Source organism: Struthio camelus, chromosome 10 (assembly GCF_040807025.1).
Source record: "Struthio camelus isolate bStrCam1 chromosome 10, bStrCam1.hap1, whole genome shotgun sequence".
Classification (NCBI taxonomy): Eukaryota; Metazoa; Chordata; class Aves; order Struthioniformes; family Struthionidae; genus Struthio; species Struthio camelus.
In genome coordinates, this window is record NC_090951.1 from 22643165 (window position 1) to 22662615 (window position 19451).

The following is a 19451-nucleotide window of genomic DNA, read 5'->3' on the forward strand; positions in this document are numbered from 1 at the left end:
TAGGGGCGGCTCCACGGCGCCGCGCCCGCCCAGCGGCGGCCCCTGGGCCGAGGAGGCGCGGGGTGGGCCGCCGTTTCCGGGGGGAGCGCCTCTCGGGGCCTGGCCTGCCAGGGGCCGCCGGGCCGGGGGTTGGGCCGCGGCCGGTTACCGGAGCCTGCGGGGCGCGGGAATCCGCTCGGGGCCCGGTCGATGCTGGGCCCCGGCTCTGGGAGAGCCTCGGCAAGACCCAGGACGGCTGCGGGCTGGTTCCCGCTGTCTCGGGGCTTGCAAAACTCGGCGAAGCGAGCGCGGCGGCGGCTTGTGCGGAGCTGGGGTTCCCTCCCGCCTTGTGCCCCGGGGAAAGGCACTCGCGCCGAGCAGCTGCGGGTAGCCGGGCGAGGTCAGTGCGGTGTAACGGCGTAGGGCGGCGTTATGAAGATTCGCTGGCTTGCTTTCTCCTGGTTGTGGAGAAGCAAAAGTTGTAAGTGGCAATTAGCTAAAAGTCCTGAGCAATTACATGACCGTCAGGGATTCAGCTGACACATGGCAGCCTTGTTACCTTCAGGAGAGTTCCTTGCCACTTTCTTGCTCTTATTAAATACAAAATAATTGGAGGTAGTTGAGTGGTAGTAAGTCCTCTGATGTTGCTGGAAATGAATAAAATTATATATGCTGATAAATGAAGAGGCCAGCAGTTCTCTTTCATATGATAATTTGTTTTTCTTTATGAAGTATATGTTTTTGTTCTATTTGTTGCAGGCTTAGTGGCACTAATATACAGTGAAGCAAACTCGTCAACATGTTTCTCTACAACCTAACGTTACAGCGTGCCACTGGCATTAGCTATGCTATCCATGGCAATTTCTCAGGTAATGTTTTCCTCTCTAAGCATATTTTGGCTTGAATTCTTTCAGGTAGTAGAAGGAGTAAAGTACTTGCTTTTGGTTTTGATTGGGTTTGGTTACTGAAGCTGATCTGCTTCAGTATAGTGTTAGTTTTTTATTTTTGGTGGTATATTATCTTTAGCTGTGCTTTCCTGATCACCTCCATCCCTGGAAAGGTGATGGAACAGCTCCTCCTGGAGGTCCTCACTAAGCATCTGGAGGACAAGAACGTGATCAGGAGTAGGCAGCATGGATTCACCAAAGGGAAAGCATGCTTGACCAACCTGAGAGCCTTCTATGATGGGATGACTGGCTGGGTAGATGAGGGGAGAGCAGTGGGTGTTGTCTTTCTGGACTTCAGCAAGGCTTTTGACACTGTCTCCCATCACATCCTCCTAGGTAAGCTCAGGAAGTGTGGGCTAGACGAGTGGACAGTGAGGTGGCTTGAGAACTGGCTGGATGGCCGAGCTCAGAGGGTTGTGGTGAATGGCGCAGAGTCAAGTTGGAGGCGTGTAGCTAGTGGTGTCCCCCAGGGCTCAGTCCTGGGTCCAGTCTTGTTCAATATATTCATCAATGCCCTGGAGGAAGGGACAGAGTGCACCCTCAGCAAGTTTGCTGATGATACTAAACTGGGGGGAGAGGCTAACACACCAGAAGACTGTGCTGCCATTCCGAGGGACCTGGACAGGCTGGAGAGGTGGGCGGAGAGGAACCTCATGAAGTTCAACAAAGGCAAGTGCAGGGTCCTGCACCTAGGCAGGAATAATCCCATGCAGCAGTACAGGCTGGGGACTGACCTGTTGGAAAGTAGCTCTGCCGAGAAGGACCTGGGAGTGCTGGTGGACAACAAGTTAAACATGAGGCAGCAGTGTGCCCTTGTGGCCAAGAAGGCCAATGGTCTCCTGGGGTGCATTAGGCAGAGTGTTGCCAGCAGGTGGAGGGAGGTGATCCTGCCCCTCTCCTCAGCCCTGGGGAGGCCTCACCTGGAGTACTGTGTCCAGTTCTGGGCTCCCCAGTACAAGAGAGACATGGCACTCCTGGAGAGAGTCCAGCGGAGGGCTACCAAGATGATTAGAGGGCTGGAGCATCTCTGCTATGAAGAAAGATTGCAAGAGCTGGGCCTGTTGAGCCTGGAGAAGAGAAGATTGAGAGGGGATCTCATCAATGCATACAAGTATCTGAAGGGGGAGTGTCAAGAGGATGAGGCCAGCCTCTTCTCCGTGGTGCCCAGCAACAGGACAAGAGGCAATGGGCAGAAACTGAACCACAGGAAGTTCCATCTGAACCTGAGAAAAAACTTCTTGACTGTGAGGGTGACAGAGCATTGGAACAGGTTGCCCAGAGAGGTGGTGGAGTCTCCTTGGCTGGAGATATTCAAAACCCGTCTGGATGTGATCCTGGGCAATATGCTCTAGGTGACCCTGCTTGAACAGGGAGGTTGGACTAGATGATCTCCAGAGGTCCCTTCCAACCTAAACGATTCTGTGATTCTGTGATCTGTTAAAAGATGCTGCAGTGGTGGGGATAGCGGCATGTTATGTGGTGGGGTAAGTTGTTTGAGTACTTCCATAAAAATAAAAACTCCGCTTGCAGCGGTCATAAAGTTTTCTATTTCTTATAGTGCTCTTTGAAATTGCTTGTTCTGCTGTGCTGTTGCTAACTATTTTTTACGTTTTGGGTTCTTCAGGAACCAAACAACAAGAAATTGTTGTTTCCCGGGGCAAGATCCTGGAGTTGCTCCGCCCTGATCCCAATACAGGAAAGGTTCACACCTTGCTGACAGTGGAAGTGTTTGGAGTAATTCGCTCCCTCATGGCCTTCAGGCTGACAGGTGGGACCAAAGACTATATTGTTGTGGGCAGCGATTCAGGACGCATTGTTATTCTGGAATACCAGCCCTCGAAGAACGTGTTTGAGAAGATTCATCAGGAAACCTTTGGCAAAAGTGGGTGTCGCAGAATTGTTCCAGGCCAGTACTTGGCTGTAGATCCAAAGGGCCGAGCTGTCATGATCAGTAAGTCAATTTCTGGGCTTGTTTGTTTTCGTGGTGGTGGGTTTTTTTCCTGTCTTGGGATATTTGTTTTGAGGCTGGTTTCTGCCAGGTGTAATTGCAAGTGTTTCTTCTCTGGCGCACGTTAAGGAGAACGTAGGCATTCAGAATTTTTCCTTGACAATCGATGGAATTGCCCAAATGAATTCTTAACACTGAGCCAAAACAATCTGGAAAGAAGCCTGCTTGCCTGAGGGTGAACAGACACCTGACGTGCGATGTCTGGAAGAAAGTTCAAGATTGTAGGCATTCGTGCTGTAGCATAGTCAGTCAACTTCTGTAGCCTGAAATGATGATATGAATTCATGTCTCTTCTCTGAAATGTATTGTGGAGACAATTAAATGCATTTCTGATCGGGCTTCACAGATAGAACAGTTGGGTTATGTTGTTTTATAAGATTTGCTGTCTTAGTGACTTGGTTTGCTCCCCAGTATTGCTAGCAGCTGTGCTTGTGCAGCCAAAGGGACAATTAACTGCAGAGTGAGAACCGTGGTATGTGAACTTCTCCGCCTGCCAAGGCTGGCTTTGTGTGACGTTGCTTCTCTAAATACTGAGAGCAGGGACTTGTAATGATAAGTAGTTTTACAGTTTCTCTGTGTTCGATATAACTCATTGTTTCCTTTCTGACTACTTACATTTTCACTGTTGATAAGGTAGTGCAATCATATTTGTGCCATTCAAATTGAGAGCTAAGAGTGTTAGATGTGCAGTAGGCTGTATAAGAAGTATATCAGACAAGAATGCATTTTTCAGTTAAAGTATTTCTAAGGAAATCTAAACAGTGTCTTCTTGTCAAGTGGCTTTCGTTAACCAATGGATCATCTGGCTGCTCTCTTAAATTTTCTCTTGCCCCCCTGCAGTACATCATACTCTGTGTGGTGCAACGAGTGAGTAGATCTGCTTGTAGCCATTGGACTGGACAGACCCTGAGTCTGATCAAAAAGAGTCGTTCTCCTGCCTTAAGGGCTGTTTAGAGACATTACTTGTGCTTTCAGCCTGGAACACTTGAATGGAGATATTTAAAGTTAAATAGGTTGCACAGATATAAACACCAATGGTTAGTTTCAGCAGGAGAACTAACACTGACATTCTCTTGCAAAGTTCTCAGTTTGTGTTGGTGTGCAGCTGTCCTTAGCTTTCATCAGGATGATGTGTCTTAGCTGCTGTGGTCCTCTTCTGGCAGGTGCTATTGAAAAGCAGAAGCTGGTATACATCTTGAACAGAGATGCTGCTGCTCGTCTCACCATTTCCTCCCCGCTGGAAGCCCACAAGGCCAATACCTTGGTCTACCATGTGGTGGGAGTTGATGTAGGATTTGAAAACCCAATGTTTGCATGTCTGGAAATGGATTATGAGGTGAGAAGAACTTGGTCCCGTTTGCTGTCTTCTGGGCTTTGTCGTTCCCTTTCTGTTCTTTCTACCTGGTCTTTCTGTGGAGGCGCAGAAAGTTGGCTGCCTGTGCTGTGTGACATAATCTTCGTTTGTCTAACTTGCTTGCCTTTAATCTTACCTTCAGTCAGAATAGTAAAATCTCTTCTTGTCATGGTGATTCTTATTCAATTTTGGCTGTTCAGCTATGAATGTACGTGCTTTCTTCCTTTGAAGCTTTTTTGTACATCTTTCAATAAGTCTTCCTTTTGACTTTGCTCTAGTGTTATTTAAAACCGTTTCCTGATGCGTTGGCTTCGCACCTCCTTTAGTCTCTTTCTTGAAAGACACCTTGTTTGCATGCCTTTCGTTGGGGTAGTCCATGAGGACCTTTCCTTTTTAAAATACTGTCTGAATTCTGAGGAGGGAGTTTTGTCTGCTTTGGTCTGTGTAGCCGTAAGCCCTCTGAGTAAGCACATGAGGAAGAGTGCCTGGGTACCGAGGCTAAAACTTTATTTTGTTAAGCCAGACCTTCGTGCTGTAGTTTAGATGTGCCCTAAAATCTGTTTGATCTCAAGAGTGGATGGAGGTGTGATTGCCAGGTAGAAGTTCTAATCCTAATTGTACTCTAGGGGGGGATATCGGCCGGTGTCTCTCAGTACATCCAGATGCAAAAGCTGCCGTTGCAACACACAACGGTAAAAGTTTTGGTGATTTTACAAGAAGTCTATGCTGCCCTTGTGTTTAATGGCAAACTTTGTTATTGTACGGTGGCAGACTGGTGCTGACGATGATCTTGCTCCGTGGAGATATGGAGCTCCTGCTGCTGCAGTAGGCTTCATCCTCTGAATGTTTTTAAAATGCTACTTTTTTGCTTATACCTAAAATATTCCTGACATGTTTTAAGTCTGAAGGTTATTTTCTCTACCTGAATGGATGCTATCATTGGCTTGAATGAAATATTCATGTGCTGCATTTTAGGAAGCAGACAATGATCCAACAGGAGAAGCAGCAGCCAACACGCAGCAGACCTTGACGTTTTATGAATTGGACTTGGGTTTGAACCATGTTGTTAGGAAATACAGTGAGCCCTTGGAAGAGCATGGCAACTTCCTTATAACAGGTACTGCCTACCCAGTCACTACATCGTTTTATTGTTGATCGACTTAGTTCCGGTTCCCCAGGGAACCAGTATCGATATACTATAGCCCTTAAGAGTTGTTTCAATGGTAGTCTGAGCTATTAGTATGAATTAATTCATCTTGGAGTCAGTAAGGACTAAAGGGTCACGCATGGAAATATGCAAGAGTTTTTAGAGATACAGTTGCAGCTTGGAGAGTGCTCTCTATCTCTGTTCTTTGAGGTTTCACCTGGAGAGTCTCATCAGTCGGAAGCTAGGAGATGTTAAGTGGTAGCTTAGTTAACTGGTAGCAAATTCAAAAGAATGTGTTTTTATGTAATGCATGTGTAACACATGCTGTGGAACTCTGTCATGTGAGATGCCAGAATTTTATATGCCTTTGAAAGGTTAGCAGATAACTCCATGGACTAAAATCTCACAGGGGTTGGATGCAAAGCTACTACCTTTAGCTTGGAAAACTTCTGAACTGTAGATGTGCTCCTGAGTAGGATGGACGCTAGGAGCTAGAGCATCCCTGTATACTTGCCTTATTCTTATGTCTTCTCTAGGCTACCATCACGCACTGTATACTGGGCTAGATCTGACTAGCGTTACAACTATGATGATATCCTCTGTTATTCTGGGATAGTAGAAGCGTTTTTTAAAAAAAAAACATACTCTAAAAATGAAAGATGTATCAGAAAAACCATCTGCTAGATTTTTTTTGACAGCAAGAAGTATGTCAGTAACCCAAGAGTTGTATTCAACTGACAAGTTGCTCATATGGTATTTTGAGCATGTCATGTCTTTCTAGACAAGAATAAGACATGAAGTATAAAAACATAAGCAACTTATCTTTCCCTTTTGTCTTTCCTGGTCCCTTAGTTCCAGCTGTCCTAATGCTGATTTTGATGCTGCCCCCTTATGTTGATACCAGGAATTGTACTCAGAGTTTTTTGTCTCTCTCTTCAGTAAGAGCTGGTTCGTGTATGTAGGGGAATATAGAGTAACGTGAACTATGCTGTTTTAAAGAAAATTGAGATAAAGGTGTTGCAAACAGTAGTCAGATACGTGATAAGGCCTCTTCTCACAGTATGTTTCTCTGTTGCATTTCAGTTCCTGGTGGCTCTGATGGCCCTAGCGGTGTGCTGATCTGTTCTGAAAACTACATTACCTATAAGAACTTTGGTGACCAGCCTGACATCAGATGTCCAATTCCCAGGAGACGGGTGAGAATTTTGGGATTCTTACCTCTTTTAAAAATTACTTTTGCCAATGCTAAACAAATATTTGGTATTTTCTTTTTTGGGGTTAAAGGCATGAGTGACGTTTTCAAGTGAGGGAAAAAATGCCTGTCTGCCTAAGGTAGATGGTAATCTGTCTTACTGGCTGCGTTTGTTTTCTGCGAGGGAAGGCTAGGGTAGGTGCAGCCTGAAGTGATGAGTTTGGTTCATGTCTCTTCTCTGAGATTTGTGCTGGAGATAGTCCAATGACTCTGATCAGGTGCCAGTGTGGCAGCAGTATCTTATACTGCCAGTATAAGATAGGATCGCTTGAGGTAGCGAGTCATGATTATCATCACACATGCAGGTGAATTTGATAGCTGCTCTATTGCATCTAATGCTGCCTCCTTCTCCTCCGTTATTGTGTACTTTTGCTGGTGCTTAAAGCACCATCAGAGGGCAGGTGCGAAGAAACAGCTTTCTTTTGATTGCAGCCCTCACCTTCTGTGGTTAGGTTTGATATGCAAGAGTTGTCTGGGGAGGACAGTGAAAGAAGTAGGGGGAATGCTTAGGCACGGTGCCTTAGAAGTGTATTTCTCCCTGGAGGAGAGGTCTACTAAGGCTATTCCAGGTGTGACAGAGGGGATGTGATTTGAATTGAAAGCCTGAAAACCTCTTCACGTACTCTTAGGCACCTGCGAAATGGAAATGCTTCAGTCAGTGAGACTAAATCTGTACTTGCCAGCTAAGTCTTTTCTGCCAATGACCTCCAATTTTTTTCTTGACAGAATGATTTGGATGACCCAGAGAGAGGTATGATTTTTGTCTGCTCTGCTACTCACAAGACCAAGTCCATGTTCTTCTTCCTGGCCCAGACAGAGCAGGGAGATATCTTCAAAATTACTCTAGAGACTGATGAAGACATGGTAAGCATCAGTTGAGGAGGAACCAAAGCACTCACTGAGAAGAGTCCTTAGTCCATTGTTCTGCCTCGTTCTCTTAAGTGATAAATGTTTAATACTGTGTCTTTAGCTGGTGTATGTTCTATATGATTTATAATACAGTTGCGCCAACAACTATAACTTCTGTTTGTTCGTATAGAGAGGTAGGGTGAGGTTTACAAAATCATGAGATTAAAGCTACGCTGTCACTTGGGCATATTCTAAATGTTCTACAGGCAGTCCTTTCTCCAAAAGATGTATTGCAGAACATGGCTCATGAACCTCTTAGAGGGTATTCCGTAATTTTGGGGAGCTTAACTTCACTTGATCACAGTAGCTGCTTTCAGTTTCATCTCTTAATTGATTATTTTCATGCTGCAATCAATTTTCCAAAAAAATTGATGTAGCTGTCTTGGTAGAGGTAGTCCACATGTTGAAACAACAAACTGATACTGGAGCAGCTTTCTGCTGCTTGTCCTAGTATTTGGCAATAAAAAAATCTCTGTTGCAGAGAATCAGTTGAGTTTTGTGATATTAGTTCCTCTTCCTCTAAACATATCAAATCTGGTACAAAGGTTGAAAGTGTAGCACCTTTAATAAGTGGCTTTGTATTGTTCTTGGATGCTCTGCTGAGAGCTATTATGACCATAGTGAATGTAGAAATTTGCTTGGAACAGTTACTTTTCCACGTGTTGGGGAATGGGTGATGTTAAATGCTGTAGAAACTGCAGAGGATTTCCTCTTCCTTGAAGAGAGCTTGCTGTCTTCGTAGCTGTTTCTTCAAACTGACTCAGCGTTTCAAAAGACAGAAAATTTTAGATAAAAGAAGGCCTGACTTGCACATTCAGAATAATCTGTTGAGTTTTGTGAACTAGAACCTGCTGCTCCAAACTAATGATATGGTTGTGCTTGAAACACTCTCTTGCTTCCTTTCTTTGGAGATGATTCCTGGGAAGCTATTCGTACTAAATCATGCTCTAGTATTTACATCACTAGTGCAGTCACTTCTTTTTTGGACGTTTTCAGGTAACAGAGATTCGACTGAAGTACTTTGACACTGTTCCTGTAGCTGCTGCCATGTGCGTGCTGAAGACAGGGTTTCTCTTTGTGGCATCTGAATTTGGGAACCAGTGAGTAAACAATTTTACTTCAGTGCTTTCCTCCTGAATCTGACTGTTTCTGTTTATGACCGCAACCGGACCTTTGACCTTACTCAACAGATAAAGACAACACCTCTGTTTCAGTAGGTCACTCAGTGCTTTGTTCATATGCTTTGAGCGGAACGATTGGCTTAGACTGTGACTGAACGGGGAATTTTCTTGTCTTAACACAAACTAAATATTGTAGCACAGGGAACAAAAGAATACGTGCTCAGCTTAATAGGTTTTGGAAGGCTTGAACACTTGCTGTTCACGTAGTTTTCAAACCATTCTGATTGATGCAGTATCTTTAAACTAGTTTGATCAGCTTTTACCTGAACTGTCATGTGTATTACATGGTCTCTCAAAACGTTATGACCGACGCAGAAGCAGATAGGTTTTTTTAATCAAGTAGCTACGTGGTGCTTTGCTTAATAGATGTGTTCTCAGGAGCTTTCTCACTTCATATTTGGCAGTCTGGAGTGTTCTTAAGACTCAATGACTTTGCATGCTTTTGAGCGTGACTTAATGTGCAAATGTGGGATTCACTTGAATGGAGATTAATACTGTTTTCCGACTACCTCTGCGGAGTCAGCCAGCTGGGGGAGCTCCAGCCAGTTTACTAGAGTGAATCTAACTTCAGTTGCATAAACCAAGCTTTTGAAGAAGCCCTATTTGATTGAGCTTTATTAAAAACAAGAAGTAAATCACTCTTTCTGAATTGATTTTTTTTTTCCTCCTCTGATGTTTAACCTGATGATTGTAATATTTAGGCTCATAAATTGGAATAGGGAGGCGTTTAAAAATAACGAGGTGAAAGTATTCCCATAAAACACCTAACTGAGGAGATGGAGTCTTAGCCACTGGCCTTGCTCTTGGCCGATTAGTGCTTTGGCTCTAACACAAGAAAATCTGGAAGACTCAAGGGTAAGCAGAGCAAACACTGGGACTCTTAGCTACCCTGCCCTGACAGCTACAAATGAGGAAACTTTGATTTTTCTTGCAGGCATCTTCTCAGGTTCCCTTTTAACGTTCTTTCTGTCACCAAGGAAATGATCTTCAAGGCTAAATGTTAATAACTATATAACATAAGAAAGGATTTTTTCCTCCATCCCCGCCATCCCCACCCTGAATATTTGGCTAAGTCTCACTTAGAGAAGGTTTAATGAGCTTTGCACTGAATATCCTGTTGCTCTTGCTTTCTGTCTGAAGCTACCTGTACCAGATAGCTCACCTGGGTGACGATGATGAGGAGCCGGAGTTCTCTTCTGCCATGCCCCTTGAGGAAGGAGATACTTTCTTTTTTCAGCCACGACCTCTCAAGAACCTGGTGCTGGTGGATGAATTGGACAGTTTGTCTCCTATTCTATGCTGTCAGGTATGTTGTCCCATTTACCCAGTAAATAAATCAGGGCAACTGATGATAACTAGGTGATTTTGTTATCCCCACTTTTCTGTGGGGTGTTTGCCGGTAGGCAGTGTAACCAGAGCTACGTTGTTCTGGGTTTCCAAAAATACTGTACTGTACTAAATACTGGTAGAAAAGCAAGTCTGCTAAAGTCTCAGGCAGTTACTTGAGACTGGTGCCAGGCCTGACATCCTTTGGTTCCTGCGACAGTAAATGTGCATTTGGAAATAGAGCGTGAGCCAGCGGTCCTGTGCTGGTCCTCTATGTTGACTGTTCGACCAGTTCTCCATCTGTTATGCAGAAAATTTGGTTAAAATTTGGCATTATTTCAGTGCAGCAGATGGCACATGCTGGCATCGTCACTGTTTTCAGTGGTTGCATTCTAAACGCAATAACGTGGCATATATAGTTTGATTTGATTTTCTTTTCCTGTGGGCATTGTTTGACACTTTCTCCATGCAGATAGCAGATCTGGCCAATGAAGACACACCCCAATTGTATGTGGCCTGTGGTCGGGGGCCCCGGTCATCTCTGAGGGTTCTGAGACATGGACTTGAGGTAAGGCTTCCAGTGCTTAGCAAGAGCAACTTTAGAGGTATGGACATTGGAAGAAAATCCTTGAAATAAGGGTGCTGAACTGAAAGGGATTCTTCTTTGCTGTAGTCTGGAAAGAGAGCAACGTTCTCCAGATATGCTTCCTGGAAATAGAAGAGTGTTGCTGCTTACTCTTAGTCTCGAAGGCTTTTTGTTTAGTTGACTTTAATCACGTGCATATGATCTCTTCTACTGTTTGAATGCTTTGAGTTGGAACATTCCAGGTGTCTCTGCCAGCTGCTGCTGCTGATCTCTGCTGGCGGTGGTTGAGCTTGTTTGAAAGCCGATCATTGGGAGCTTTAATATGAGACTTTATAACCTCTGTGATGAATGTATTCTACCCTGTAGCCCATCTGGCATGGGGAGAGTATATCAGAACTAAGGATTTGTTACGCTTTCCTGCCTAGTTGTGTAGAGTACTAACTGCTGATTGTTCAGTGACTTATTCGAATAAGTTTTCATCTGAACAGCTGTTCTCAAAAAACACTGGTTCTTGTTTCTTCTTAGGTATCTGAAATGGCTGTCTCAGAGCTGCCCGGTAACCCCAATGCTGTATGGACTGTGAGGAGACATGTTGAAGGTATGCAGTATTTCCCAAAGCGCAGAGAGGTGATAATATTTTTCTATCTGAGGAGACGGGAAAGGGGCTGCATGATATTTGTGTGCTGTAACAAAAGTTCTGATCTGAATCAGTAACCTCCAGTTTGTACTTAGAAGCTACCCTCTGCTCCCCTAAAATTGTCAGCTGACACTTGGACAAAGAAGCACCTTCCTGCAGCTGCATCTGTCACCCAGTGTGCTGCATCACATGTGCATTTCCAGCCTGAAGCTGCTGAACTTCTTATCCTTTCCCACTTCCCATAAGTTCTTGCTCTGACATCAGTAGGCGCTGACTGTGCTTTTTGTTGGAGCATACTTGCTATTCTGTATGTGCGCTGACAACTGCAGTAATCAGCTCTTTGTGAGAGAGTGGGATTCAAGTTATAGAACAAAGAAGATAAGTAAATCGGCAACAGTATCTGTATTTTATTACTTCCCTCTGTGCATATCTGCAAAGAAAACATTCTACTTAGGCTAGGACACACTTCCTATTCAAAAACCCAGCAGTGTATAAGATGCTACTAATTCCAGGAAGGTCAAGATTTGAAATGGGCAGAATATATATATATTTTTTTGTTCCTGATCTGAAACAATGGGTTTGTCTTACTAAAGCATAAGAGGAAGTATAATCTCCAGTCCTGCCTTTCTCTTGGAGGCAAGAACAGAGTTCCTCAGATATAAAAGCCCAAAGTGAAGTTATTCTGATTACTGATAGTCTCCGTGATTATTTCTGAGGCAGCACTTTGTAAAAATCTTGCAAAGATGTCCTGTAATTTCGTGCACCAGATACAGAAATGTCACATTGTTGCAATGGAGACCTTAGCCTGCTGTGGTGACATGATAGCTTGTTTTAAGCAGTCTTAGCGAGTAGCATGTCTTCCAGTGAGCCAGGAGCCCTGTAGGAATTCCAGGTACTGTTGTGGGATTTACCTTGCCATCTGAGAACTGCCTTCAATTCCTGTACTCATGTTCTGAAAGTAGTATACGGCCTGAACAAACCCAGGCTCCAGCCTTCTGGAAAATGAGTTGGTAACATTCGTTTCCTCTGAGAGACTGAGGCTTCTGGCATCGCCTTTGTTTATAGTTTAAAATGTTTTCTAGTGGGTCTTCAGAGGATGGCTTTGACTTTTCAGGAGATAAGAGGACCGCTGCTAATACACATAAAACAGACCAGTCTTGCTCCTTTTTTTTTTTTTTTTTCCCTTCCCCCCTCCCCCTTTCTTCTCTATTACCAAATTCTCCGGGTTCCAGCATGAAGTTCTTCTGTTTTCTGTTTGGAAAGGCTAGAATCTGTAGCTGTTGACAGCCATGCTGCTTTTCAAATGTAGTTTGTAGTTTAAAATTATGGAAAACTGTTCCCCAAGGTTGGCTTCTGAAACAGTTTTAATGGGCTTTATCCAAAAAGACTGCAGAACCCAACCCTTTTGAACACGTGTCTAATCTTGAAACTGCCCGAGTGCTGTTTCTTGAGTGTTCAGTTGGCAGTATCAGGTCGCCTGGCTTTGCCTGGATGCCACAGCGTGCACATGCTGCAAGGCCTCTATAAGACACATACGGGTTTGCAGCCTTCAAAGCGAATACTAACCCTGGCTGGTACGTGGTGATACACACTACCAATACCAAGCCTCTTTTTCTCTTCCACAGGTGGCTGGTGGTGGAGGTGCTGATCACCACAGGTGTGTACTTACTGCTAGGGGCTACTGTGCTGTCCCGCAGGTTACCCACAGAAAGTCCCAAAATTGTGGGGCTACTTTTATGCTGAGCTTTCCAGTAAATGAATTCCAGGAGCTGTTGTGTAGTTGGAGATTGTTGCATTTGTACTTCAGTAGCTGAGAAATATAAAACGACTCCCATGCCATTTCATGATTTTTTGGGAACAAAATAATTGACTCTCTCTGCAGAGTAGGTTGTTTTTTTTGTTTTTTTTTTTTTGTTTTTTGATAAAAGTGGAGGTGCACGTTTCAAGGGTGTTTTCAGCTCCCTTCTAGAGTTAGAGGTTGGCTTCCAACCAGTTTGTACAGCCTTCCAAGAGAAAATGATCAAGCGTGCTGTGAGCATCTGTAGGGATTGCTGGCATGAGGTTGCCCTGTGTGCCCTGTGGTTATGTGATATGCCTGTCCATCAGACAAAGAAGTGGTTGGGAGATGGACTAAGCACTCCTAGTCAACTGCAGTTGCAACTGAATATAGAAGTCTGGGGAGTTAGATGGCTGTGTGCGCTCTACTGTGCGCATGTATGTGAGCTGAGGCTTAGCAGTCTGTGCTCGCTACCTGGCAGTCCAGCATGAAAAGCAATGTGCAGTGAGTCACAGCCATGGAGTCTCCATGAAATGGTAAACAGAAGTCCAGGAAAATGTGCTGTCATCCCATCAGAATCTTGAAATGAGAATAATCCTGAATTTTGTCACTGTTCATCTATTTGTTCACTGAACCTATCTGAGCTAGTGGTGCCCGCATTTGTATCAGCGCAAACTCAAATGCTGTGACGCATGTAAAAACTGGAATGGGGCATGGCCTGGCTTAAAAGAATAGAATTCTAATGGGAAAACTCAAACTGAATTCATGACAAATGACAAAAAGGACGGTGTATAGGTCACAGACTGAAATGTGATGTTTTCATAACTGATCACGACGGGTCCATGAAGCTACAGAAAAACTTGTAATGAAGGCACAAGAGAATGAGTCCAGCTGTGATTCTTGAGAGTCATTAAAATCTCTCTCTTACCAGCTCTGTGTGCTGAAAGGAGCTAAGTGGAGCAATTATAACCGTAATAAGCATCACTGCAGTTTTGTGTCTGCGTACAAAATAATGTGTATCTATTCAGAACTCTGGGCAGTGTGATGTTATGCTTGGGATTGTGCAGAGCTAAGTAGATATCTTTTCATATTAAAATAGATAGCTCTTTTCTTTTTCTAACTGAGAATACTTCTCAGTGTGCCCCAGAGGTTTTAGTCCCCTTAATTTTCAGCTAGGCTGCTATATTTTCTAAAGCAAAATTGTATTGTCGGAATCGAGATGAATGCATCTTATTCACTGACTTCATTCTGCTAAATCAAACCCTTTATTTCAAAGGCTCCAGCAGAGAAGGCATTAAGCAGCACTACTAGACTTCAAGCAAAAATGCACTTGTCAGTATTATTGACACAGAATTAAAGGCGTGCTCTAATATAACGTAGACTGGTGAAAAGAAAGAGCTAAAAGTATTAAGAGGTAGGAATGAGTTTGGCTTGAAGTAGAACTAAGGGAATCTGTTTCGCTTTCAAATGGGAGTTCTTTGTCCTGCTCCAGATCACATGGCTAAGCCTCCAGCTGGGACATGGTGGTTTATCATGAGAATGACAGCCCCCAGGGAGAAAGGCAGCAGCTCTCAAGAAGTTTGGAAAACAATGATCTTCTCTGAAATGGAATTTTTAGAACATCCTTTCTACAGGGTATTTATGAATTAAGGGCTTAGCCAGTAAACTATTAGAATTTCTTTTAAAAGCAGTCGAGGAATTCTTGTACACCTCTAGTGAAAATACATGCAACTTTCAAGAGGAGCTGTTAATTTAGCATAGAAAATAAGCGGTGTGTAATGGTGGATGTTCTACTGATCTCTTACCATCTGCTGTTACAGTAGAGAAATTGTCCTGTTAAGCCAAGTATTTAAATAGCTGGCCTTACCAGTCATTTTCTGGGTACAGACTCAGATTTTGCTTTCTGATCCCAGAAGTGGACCTACTCCTGTTTGTGGGGTTTTGGAGCAGCCTACCTACATGAACCACGTTGTAGGATTTAGGCTACAGTCACTTAATAAACTACTAATGGAGTTCATGCCACAGGCCAGTACTGGAATGGCTTTAATTACATTAAGCTCTTCAGTCTAATCAGAGTTGTGGCCTGTATACCAGATGTTGAATAGAGATCCTTTTTTTTTTTTTTTTTTTAAACTTGCATATTTTCAGATCTATGTAAGAACTTTTTCTTCTAAGTGTGACACAGCAGATTTGGCTGTACCTCCCTCTAAACAGGGTGGGTAAGAGAAGGATCGGTTCCTAAAAGCGTTTGTTTCAATTAACCCTGTTCAGTTTCTTCTAAGCTGCTTTGTGGTATTTGCTGGCATCCTGTATTCATCCCTGTGAGAGTTCTCTGTTTTGTCTGCACTTAGAGGTTCATAAATCACTTTTGCATATATTCCACATGTGCCAATTGTGGGGAAGCTCTGCTCAAGGGCCAAAATTGTGACAGCTCTATTGAGCTCTCACCTCTGCTAATTGTCTTGTACTGTGATGTATAAGTCTGAGGTTTGGGGTGAATCAGTTAAACTGGGGAATTCCTCCTTTTTAAGAAACAGTGATTGCCTAACAGCAGCATCAGAAGGGTCATGTTGCTTGTCTGAGGCAGTATTGCTTCTCTACTGAGGCTCCTGGCTCCGTTTCCCAACAGGCTTCCTTGTTTCTGTTACTTTCGTTATTCTATTTTAATGAGGCTGTCCTCTCCTTCTCTTTAATCTCTATCACTTTCTGCAGAATGAAGATGGACCACAGTAGACAGGGACATCCCCTTTATCCAATCCTGCTACCCTTGTTTCCATGTTTCCGTGTGAGCTCTTCAGACTGTTTTGGTTAGCATAGCTCCTCCACCTCCAAGTTACTGTGCTCATAGCTATCCCCTTTGGGAGAAGCCAGCACTGGAGATAATAGATGAAATACTGTCACTTATTCCAGTAGAAATAAAGGCTAATGTTTGCTCTGTTTTTAAAACAGTTTCTTATCCCAGGAGCATGTAAGGGTAGCTTTATGACTGTAAAGTAGTTTAACTTCTGAATGAGGATAGAGCAGGCGAGCCCCGAGCTTATGCTCTAATGGCTCGTTCTCTGCAGCCTTTGATTGCGTGGGTTCTAGATGGAGAGGCGGTCCTGCAAACTGCTGTTCGTGGGATCCATGGTGCGGTTTCTGCAGATAAATTCTGTGTGTTGAGGTTATTGGAGCAGACCATTTCATTTGACTTCACTGGGTGTTAAATCTGGATTCAGTTCCTCGTGTCAGGTGGGGCATGTGTCTTAAATGTTTCTGGACCTTTTGCTATCAGTGAAAAAAGCAGACAGGAGTGTTGTTACCAGAATCCAGAGTATCATGAGTTGACCCTGTATCTGAATCATCATTTGATCCCTGGCTCAGTGTTGCTGGAGTTTAGCGGTGGCTGGCTTTTGTGCAGTGTGTCCTAGAACGAACTTGCATAATATTGCTGGCAGATGTAATTATTGCTGGAATTCTGTTGAAGAGTAACTGCTAAACATCTGTCAGACTTCTGATTTTTGTTGGGAGACTTGACATTTATTTAATCAGCAGCCTTTTTTCCCCTGTTTCCTTTGACCAGATGAATTTGATGCCTATATCATTGTGTCCTTCGTAAACGCCACGCTGGTGCTGTCTATCGGAGAGACTGTAGAAGAAGTGACTGACTCTGGGTTCCTGGGTACAACGCCCACCTTGTCCTGCTCCCTTCTTGGGGATGATGCTTTGGTACAGGTAATGAATAGCTTTTTTTGACACGTCTGCTCGTGTCTGCCACATCTGCTTGCTGCAGTGCCATGATTTCTACAGTAGTGCAACACATGTCATGCCAAAAGTTGTGGATTGGTGGAGAATGCCACTTACTCAGGTTTCCCCCTTTTATATCTCGCTAATGAGGCTGGACTACCTGAAGGTGGTCCTAAACTTCAGTGAGAACGCAGTGGTTCTTTGCTGTAGTTCAAAGGTGTGATGCCTCCAGCTGGGAGGGCCTTTGTCCTCGTTTAGCCTGTATTAGAACTAAGAGGTCAGTGCTGCCAGGAGTGGTATTTGCCTTTGGTTTTTCTGTGTCAGAATCACAAGTGAGGTGGGAGTTATAAAGGGATGGTAAATGCAGGAATCAGTGTACGACCTTTTCTCCTTTAGGTTTATCCAGATGGCATCCGCCACATCCGAGCAGATAAGCGGGTAAATGAATGGAAGACCCCAGGGAAGAAAACCATTGTAAAGTGTGCTGTGAACCAGAGACAAGTAGTGATAGCACTGACTGGAGGAGAACTGGTTTACTTTGAGATGGACCCGGTATGTGTGCTAATGTTATGAACAATTTCAGAGGAACAAGGCAGAACATGGGGCAGGCTACAGATTGATCCTCGAGCAAACCTGTAGAAGAGGATTCTGTAGTGAAGAGTCCTTCTAGGATGGGTTGATCAAAGCCCTACACGGTCTGGGTTGTGACTGTCTGATTTAAATGGGTTAAACTTCAGAGATTTTAATTAGCCGTTATAACTGAGGCTGGAAATCCTGAACCTCCCTGTTGCTATTCTGATTCTCCCAGTTGTAGCTGAAATGAAGCTGGAAAGAAATAGTAAAAAAAAATAGAGATATAACATAAATTTTATTTTAAATCAAAACAATATCTTAAGCAGCAGGGGAGGGGAGGCTTAGAGTTGTCTTGGAGCTAGTTTGCCCCATTGACTAGTTAGTAAGTTTCTAGTGGTTTTGTTTGTTTTTGCTCAGTCAGGACAACTGAACGAATACACGGAGAGAAAGGAGATGTCGGCCGATGTGGTTTGCATGAGTTTGGCCAATGTTCCACCTGGGGAGCAGCGCTCCCGGTTCCTTGCTGTCGGGTTGGTGGACAACACTGTCAGAATAATTTCTCTTGACCCTTCGGTGAGTAGTTGTTTTGGTTTTGCCCCTCTGCCTCTTCCATTGGCTTAAAATCTTCAGATTGGTATTCTAGAGCTGGACTCTGTCTGTCCATGTTCAGCTGGATGGTCAGGAATGAATAGCTTGCGTATGGCCTTTTTCCTCTGCTGAGTTGGATAGAAGCATGGCCCTTGAGTCTATTCTGTAACTGATTCCTTTGTTTTATCCAGTCTTACCCCATGCCCAGAGGCTCAGCTGATGAGGAGCAAAAGCATCTTCTCATTTCTCTATCTCACTGTTCCAACCTGTAGTGAAAGCAGACTCGTTCTGTAAGCAAGTTAGCAGCAATTCAGCCTTATCTTTCCTGTACCTGCAGCATATGAGTGTTTAAAGGATAACTAAAACAGCGTCAGCTTTGCTCAAGTGTCTCCATGCTAAATAGCTGTAAATTTTATGCCAGGACAGTTTGGAGGTCTTCTAAAATCTTGCGTTTTACTGCCCGTCTTCAGCTGAAGCGTTTGTAGCTAAGCCCTGTTTTGAAAAGCATTCATGCTTGGCTGGGCCCAACTCCTTATCTTGCATGGCCCCCAGGGCTGCTACCGCTGTTTGCTTGCTTGCCAAAATACACAGAGCCAGCAGAGCTTATTAGCTTCCCCTAACTCAGCATGCTATGAGAGCTGTCTCCATGGTGGATAACATTGAGTTTGAGGGGTGGAAACCCAGTGTAGCGTAGTTCGGGACTGTTGGGCTGGCTCCCATTAGTGAATAAAAGTGCTTTCGGAGGTGCGATGAACCTGCAGCCCTTGTGTGCTAGGAAACCAGAAATAAGTCTGTTGTGATTTTTCTGTGCTGAATACTTCCTTCTGCAGATCTAAAAGGGAATCTTTAGGTTCCTTAGAAGCAGCTGTGCTCCTCTCTGGCTGTGGCAAGCCTTGCTGATTTTTGTGATATCTCTTTTCTGCCTCCCACAGGATTGCTTACAGCCACTGAGTATGCAGGCCCTTCCTGCACAGCCTGAATCACTGTGTATTGTGGAGATGGGTGGCACAGAGAAGCAGGATGAGCTGGGAGAGAGGGGCTCCATTGGCTTTCTGTACCTGAACATTGGACTGCAGGTGAGAGATGCCTGCCTGGTTCTGAGAGGCCTGTCTTGGTGAGCTTTATTTAGCTTGAAAGATGTGTTGCTAAATAGCCTTGTCATCACGCAGTGAAAAACTATAAAGCCTGACTGTTCCCTGTGTGTTTCAACATGCTTAACAACTGCAAATGGGGAATTCACTCTGACTTAGAGGTGCAGATTTCCTCATGCATTCCTAGCCTTGAGACTAGTCAAAGCACAGCATATTCTTTCAGACTTAATGTAGGACGAATTGTACTTTTTCCCTCCCAGAAAGAGGGCAAGTCCTAAACGTTTCTGGGTAAAATGTTGTTGCCTAGTTTTTCAGAAACTGCCTGTAGAGCAGAGTATCAAAGAAGTGAGTGCCCACAACTACAGGCTCT

General features: G+C 44.1%; 1 protein-coding gene and 2 non-coding genes across 4 annotated transcripts in view; all 3 read left to right on the forward strand.

Moving 5' to 3' along the window:
- SF3B3 (splicing factor 3b subunit 3) overlaps positions 1-19451 on the forward strand; it is a 32730-nt gene that overhangs the window by 167 nt on the left and 13112 nt on the right. Inside the window, exons 1-15 of one of the 2 annotated variants that reach the window (XM_068956154.1) lie at positions 70-379; positions 739-848; positions 2551-2877; positions 4098-4270; positions 5264-5405; positions 6519-6631; positions 7414-7551; positions 8593-8696; positions 9918-10083; positions 10576-10671; positions 11215-11287; positions 16666-16817; positions 17226-17381; positions 17820-17975; positions 18923-19066. In XM_068956154.1, coding sequence (XP_068812255.1) covers positions 779-848; positions 2551-2877; positions 4098-4270; positions 5264-5405; positions 6519-6631; positions 7414-7551; positions 8593-8696; positions 9918-10083; positions 10576-10671; positions 11215-11287; positions 16666-16817; positions 17226-17381; positions 17820-17975; positions 18923-19066 — 2010 coding nt within the window. In that variant the 5' untranslated portion in view covers positions 70-379; positions 739-778. Of the gene's footprint in view, positions 1-69; positions 380-738; positions 849-2550; positions 2878-4097; positions 4271-5263; positions 5406-6518; positions 6632-7413; positions 7552-8592; positions 8697-9917; positions 10084-10575; positions 10672-11214; positions 11288-16665; positions 16818-17225; positions 17382-17819; positions 17976-18922; positions 19067-19451 lie in introns of those variants that run through there. The other variant, XM_068956153.1, reaches the window with a different exon arrangement.
- Positions 3194-3275, forward strand: LOC138068546 (small nucleolar RNA SNORD111). The gene has a single exon (XR_011143358.1). It is a non-coding gene; the product is annotated as a small nucleolar RNA SNORD111 (small nucleolar RNA).
- On the forward strand, positions 6830-6908 carry LOC138068547 (small nucleolar RNA SNORD111). The gene has a single exon (XR_011143359.1). It is a non-coding gene; the product is annotated as a small nucleolar RNA SNORD111 (small nucleolar RNA).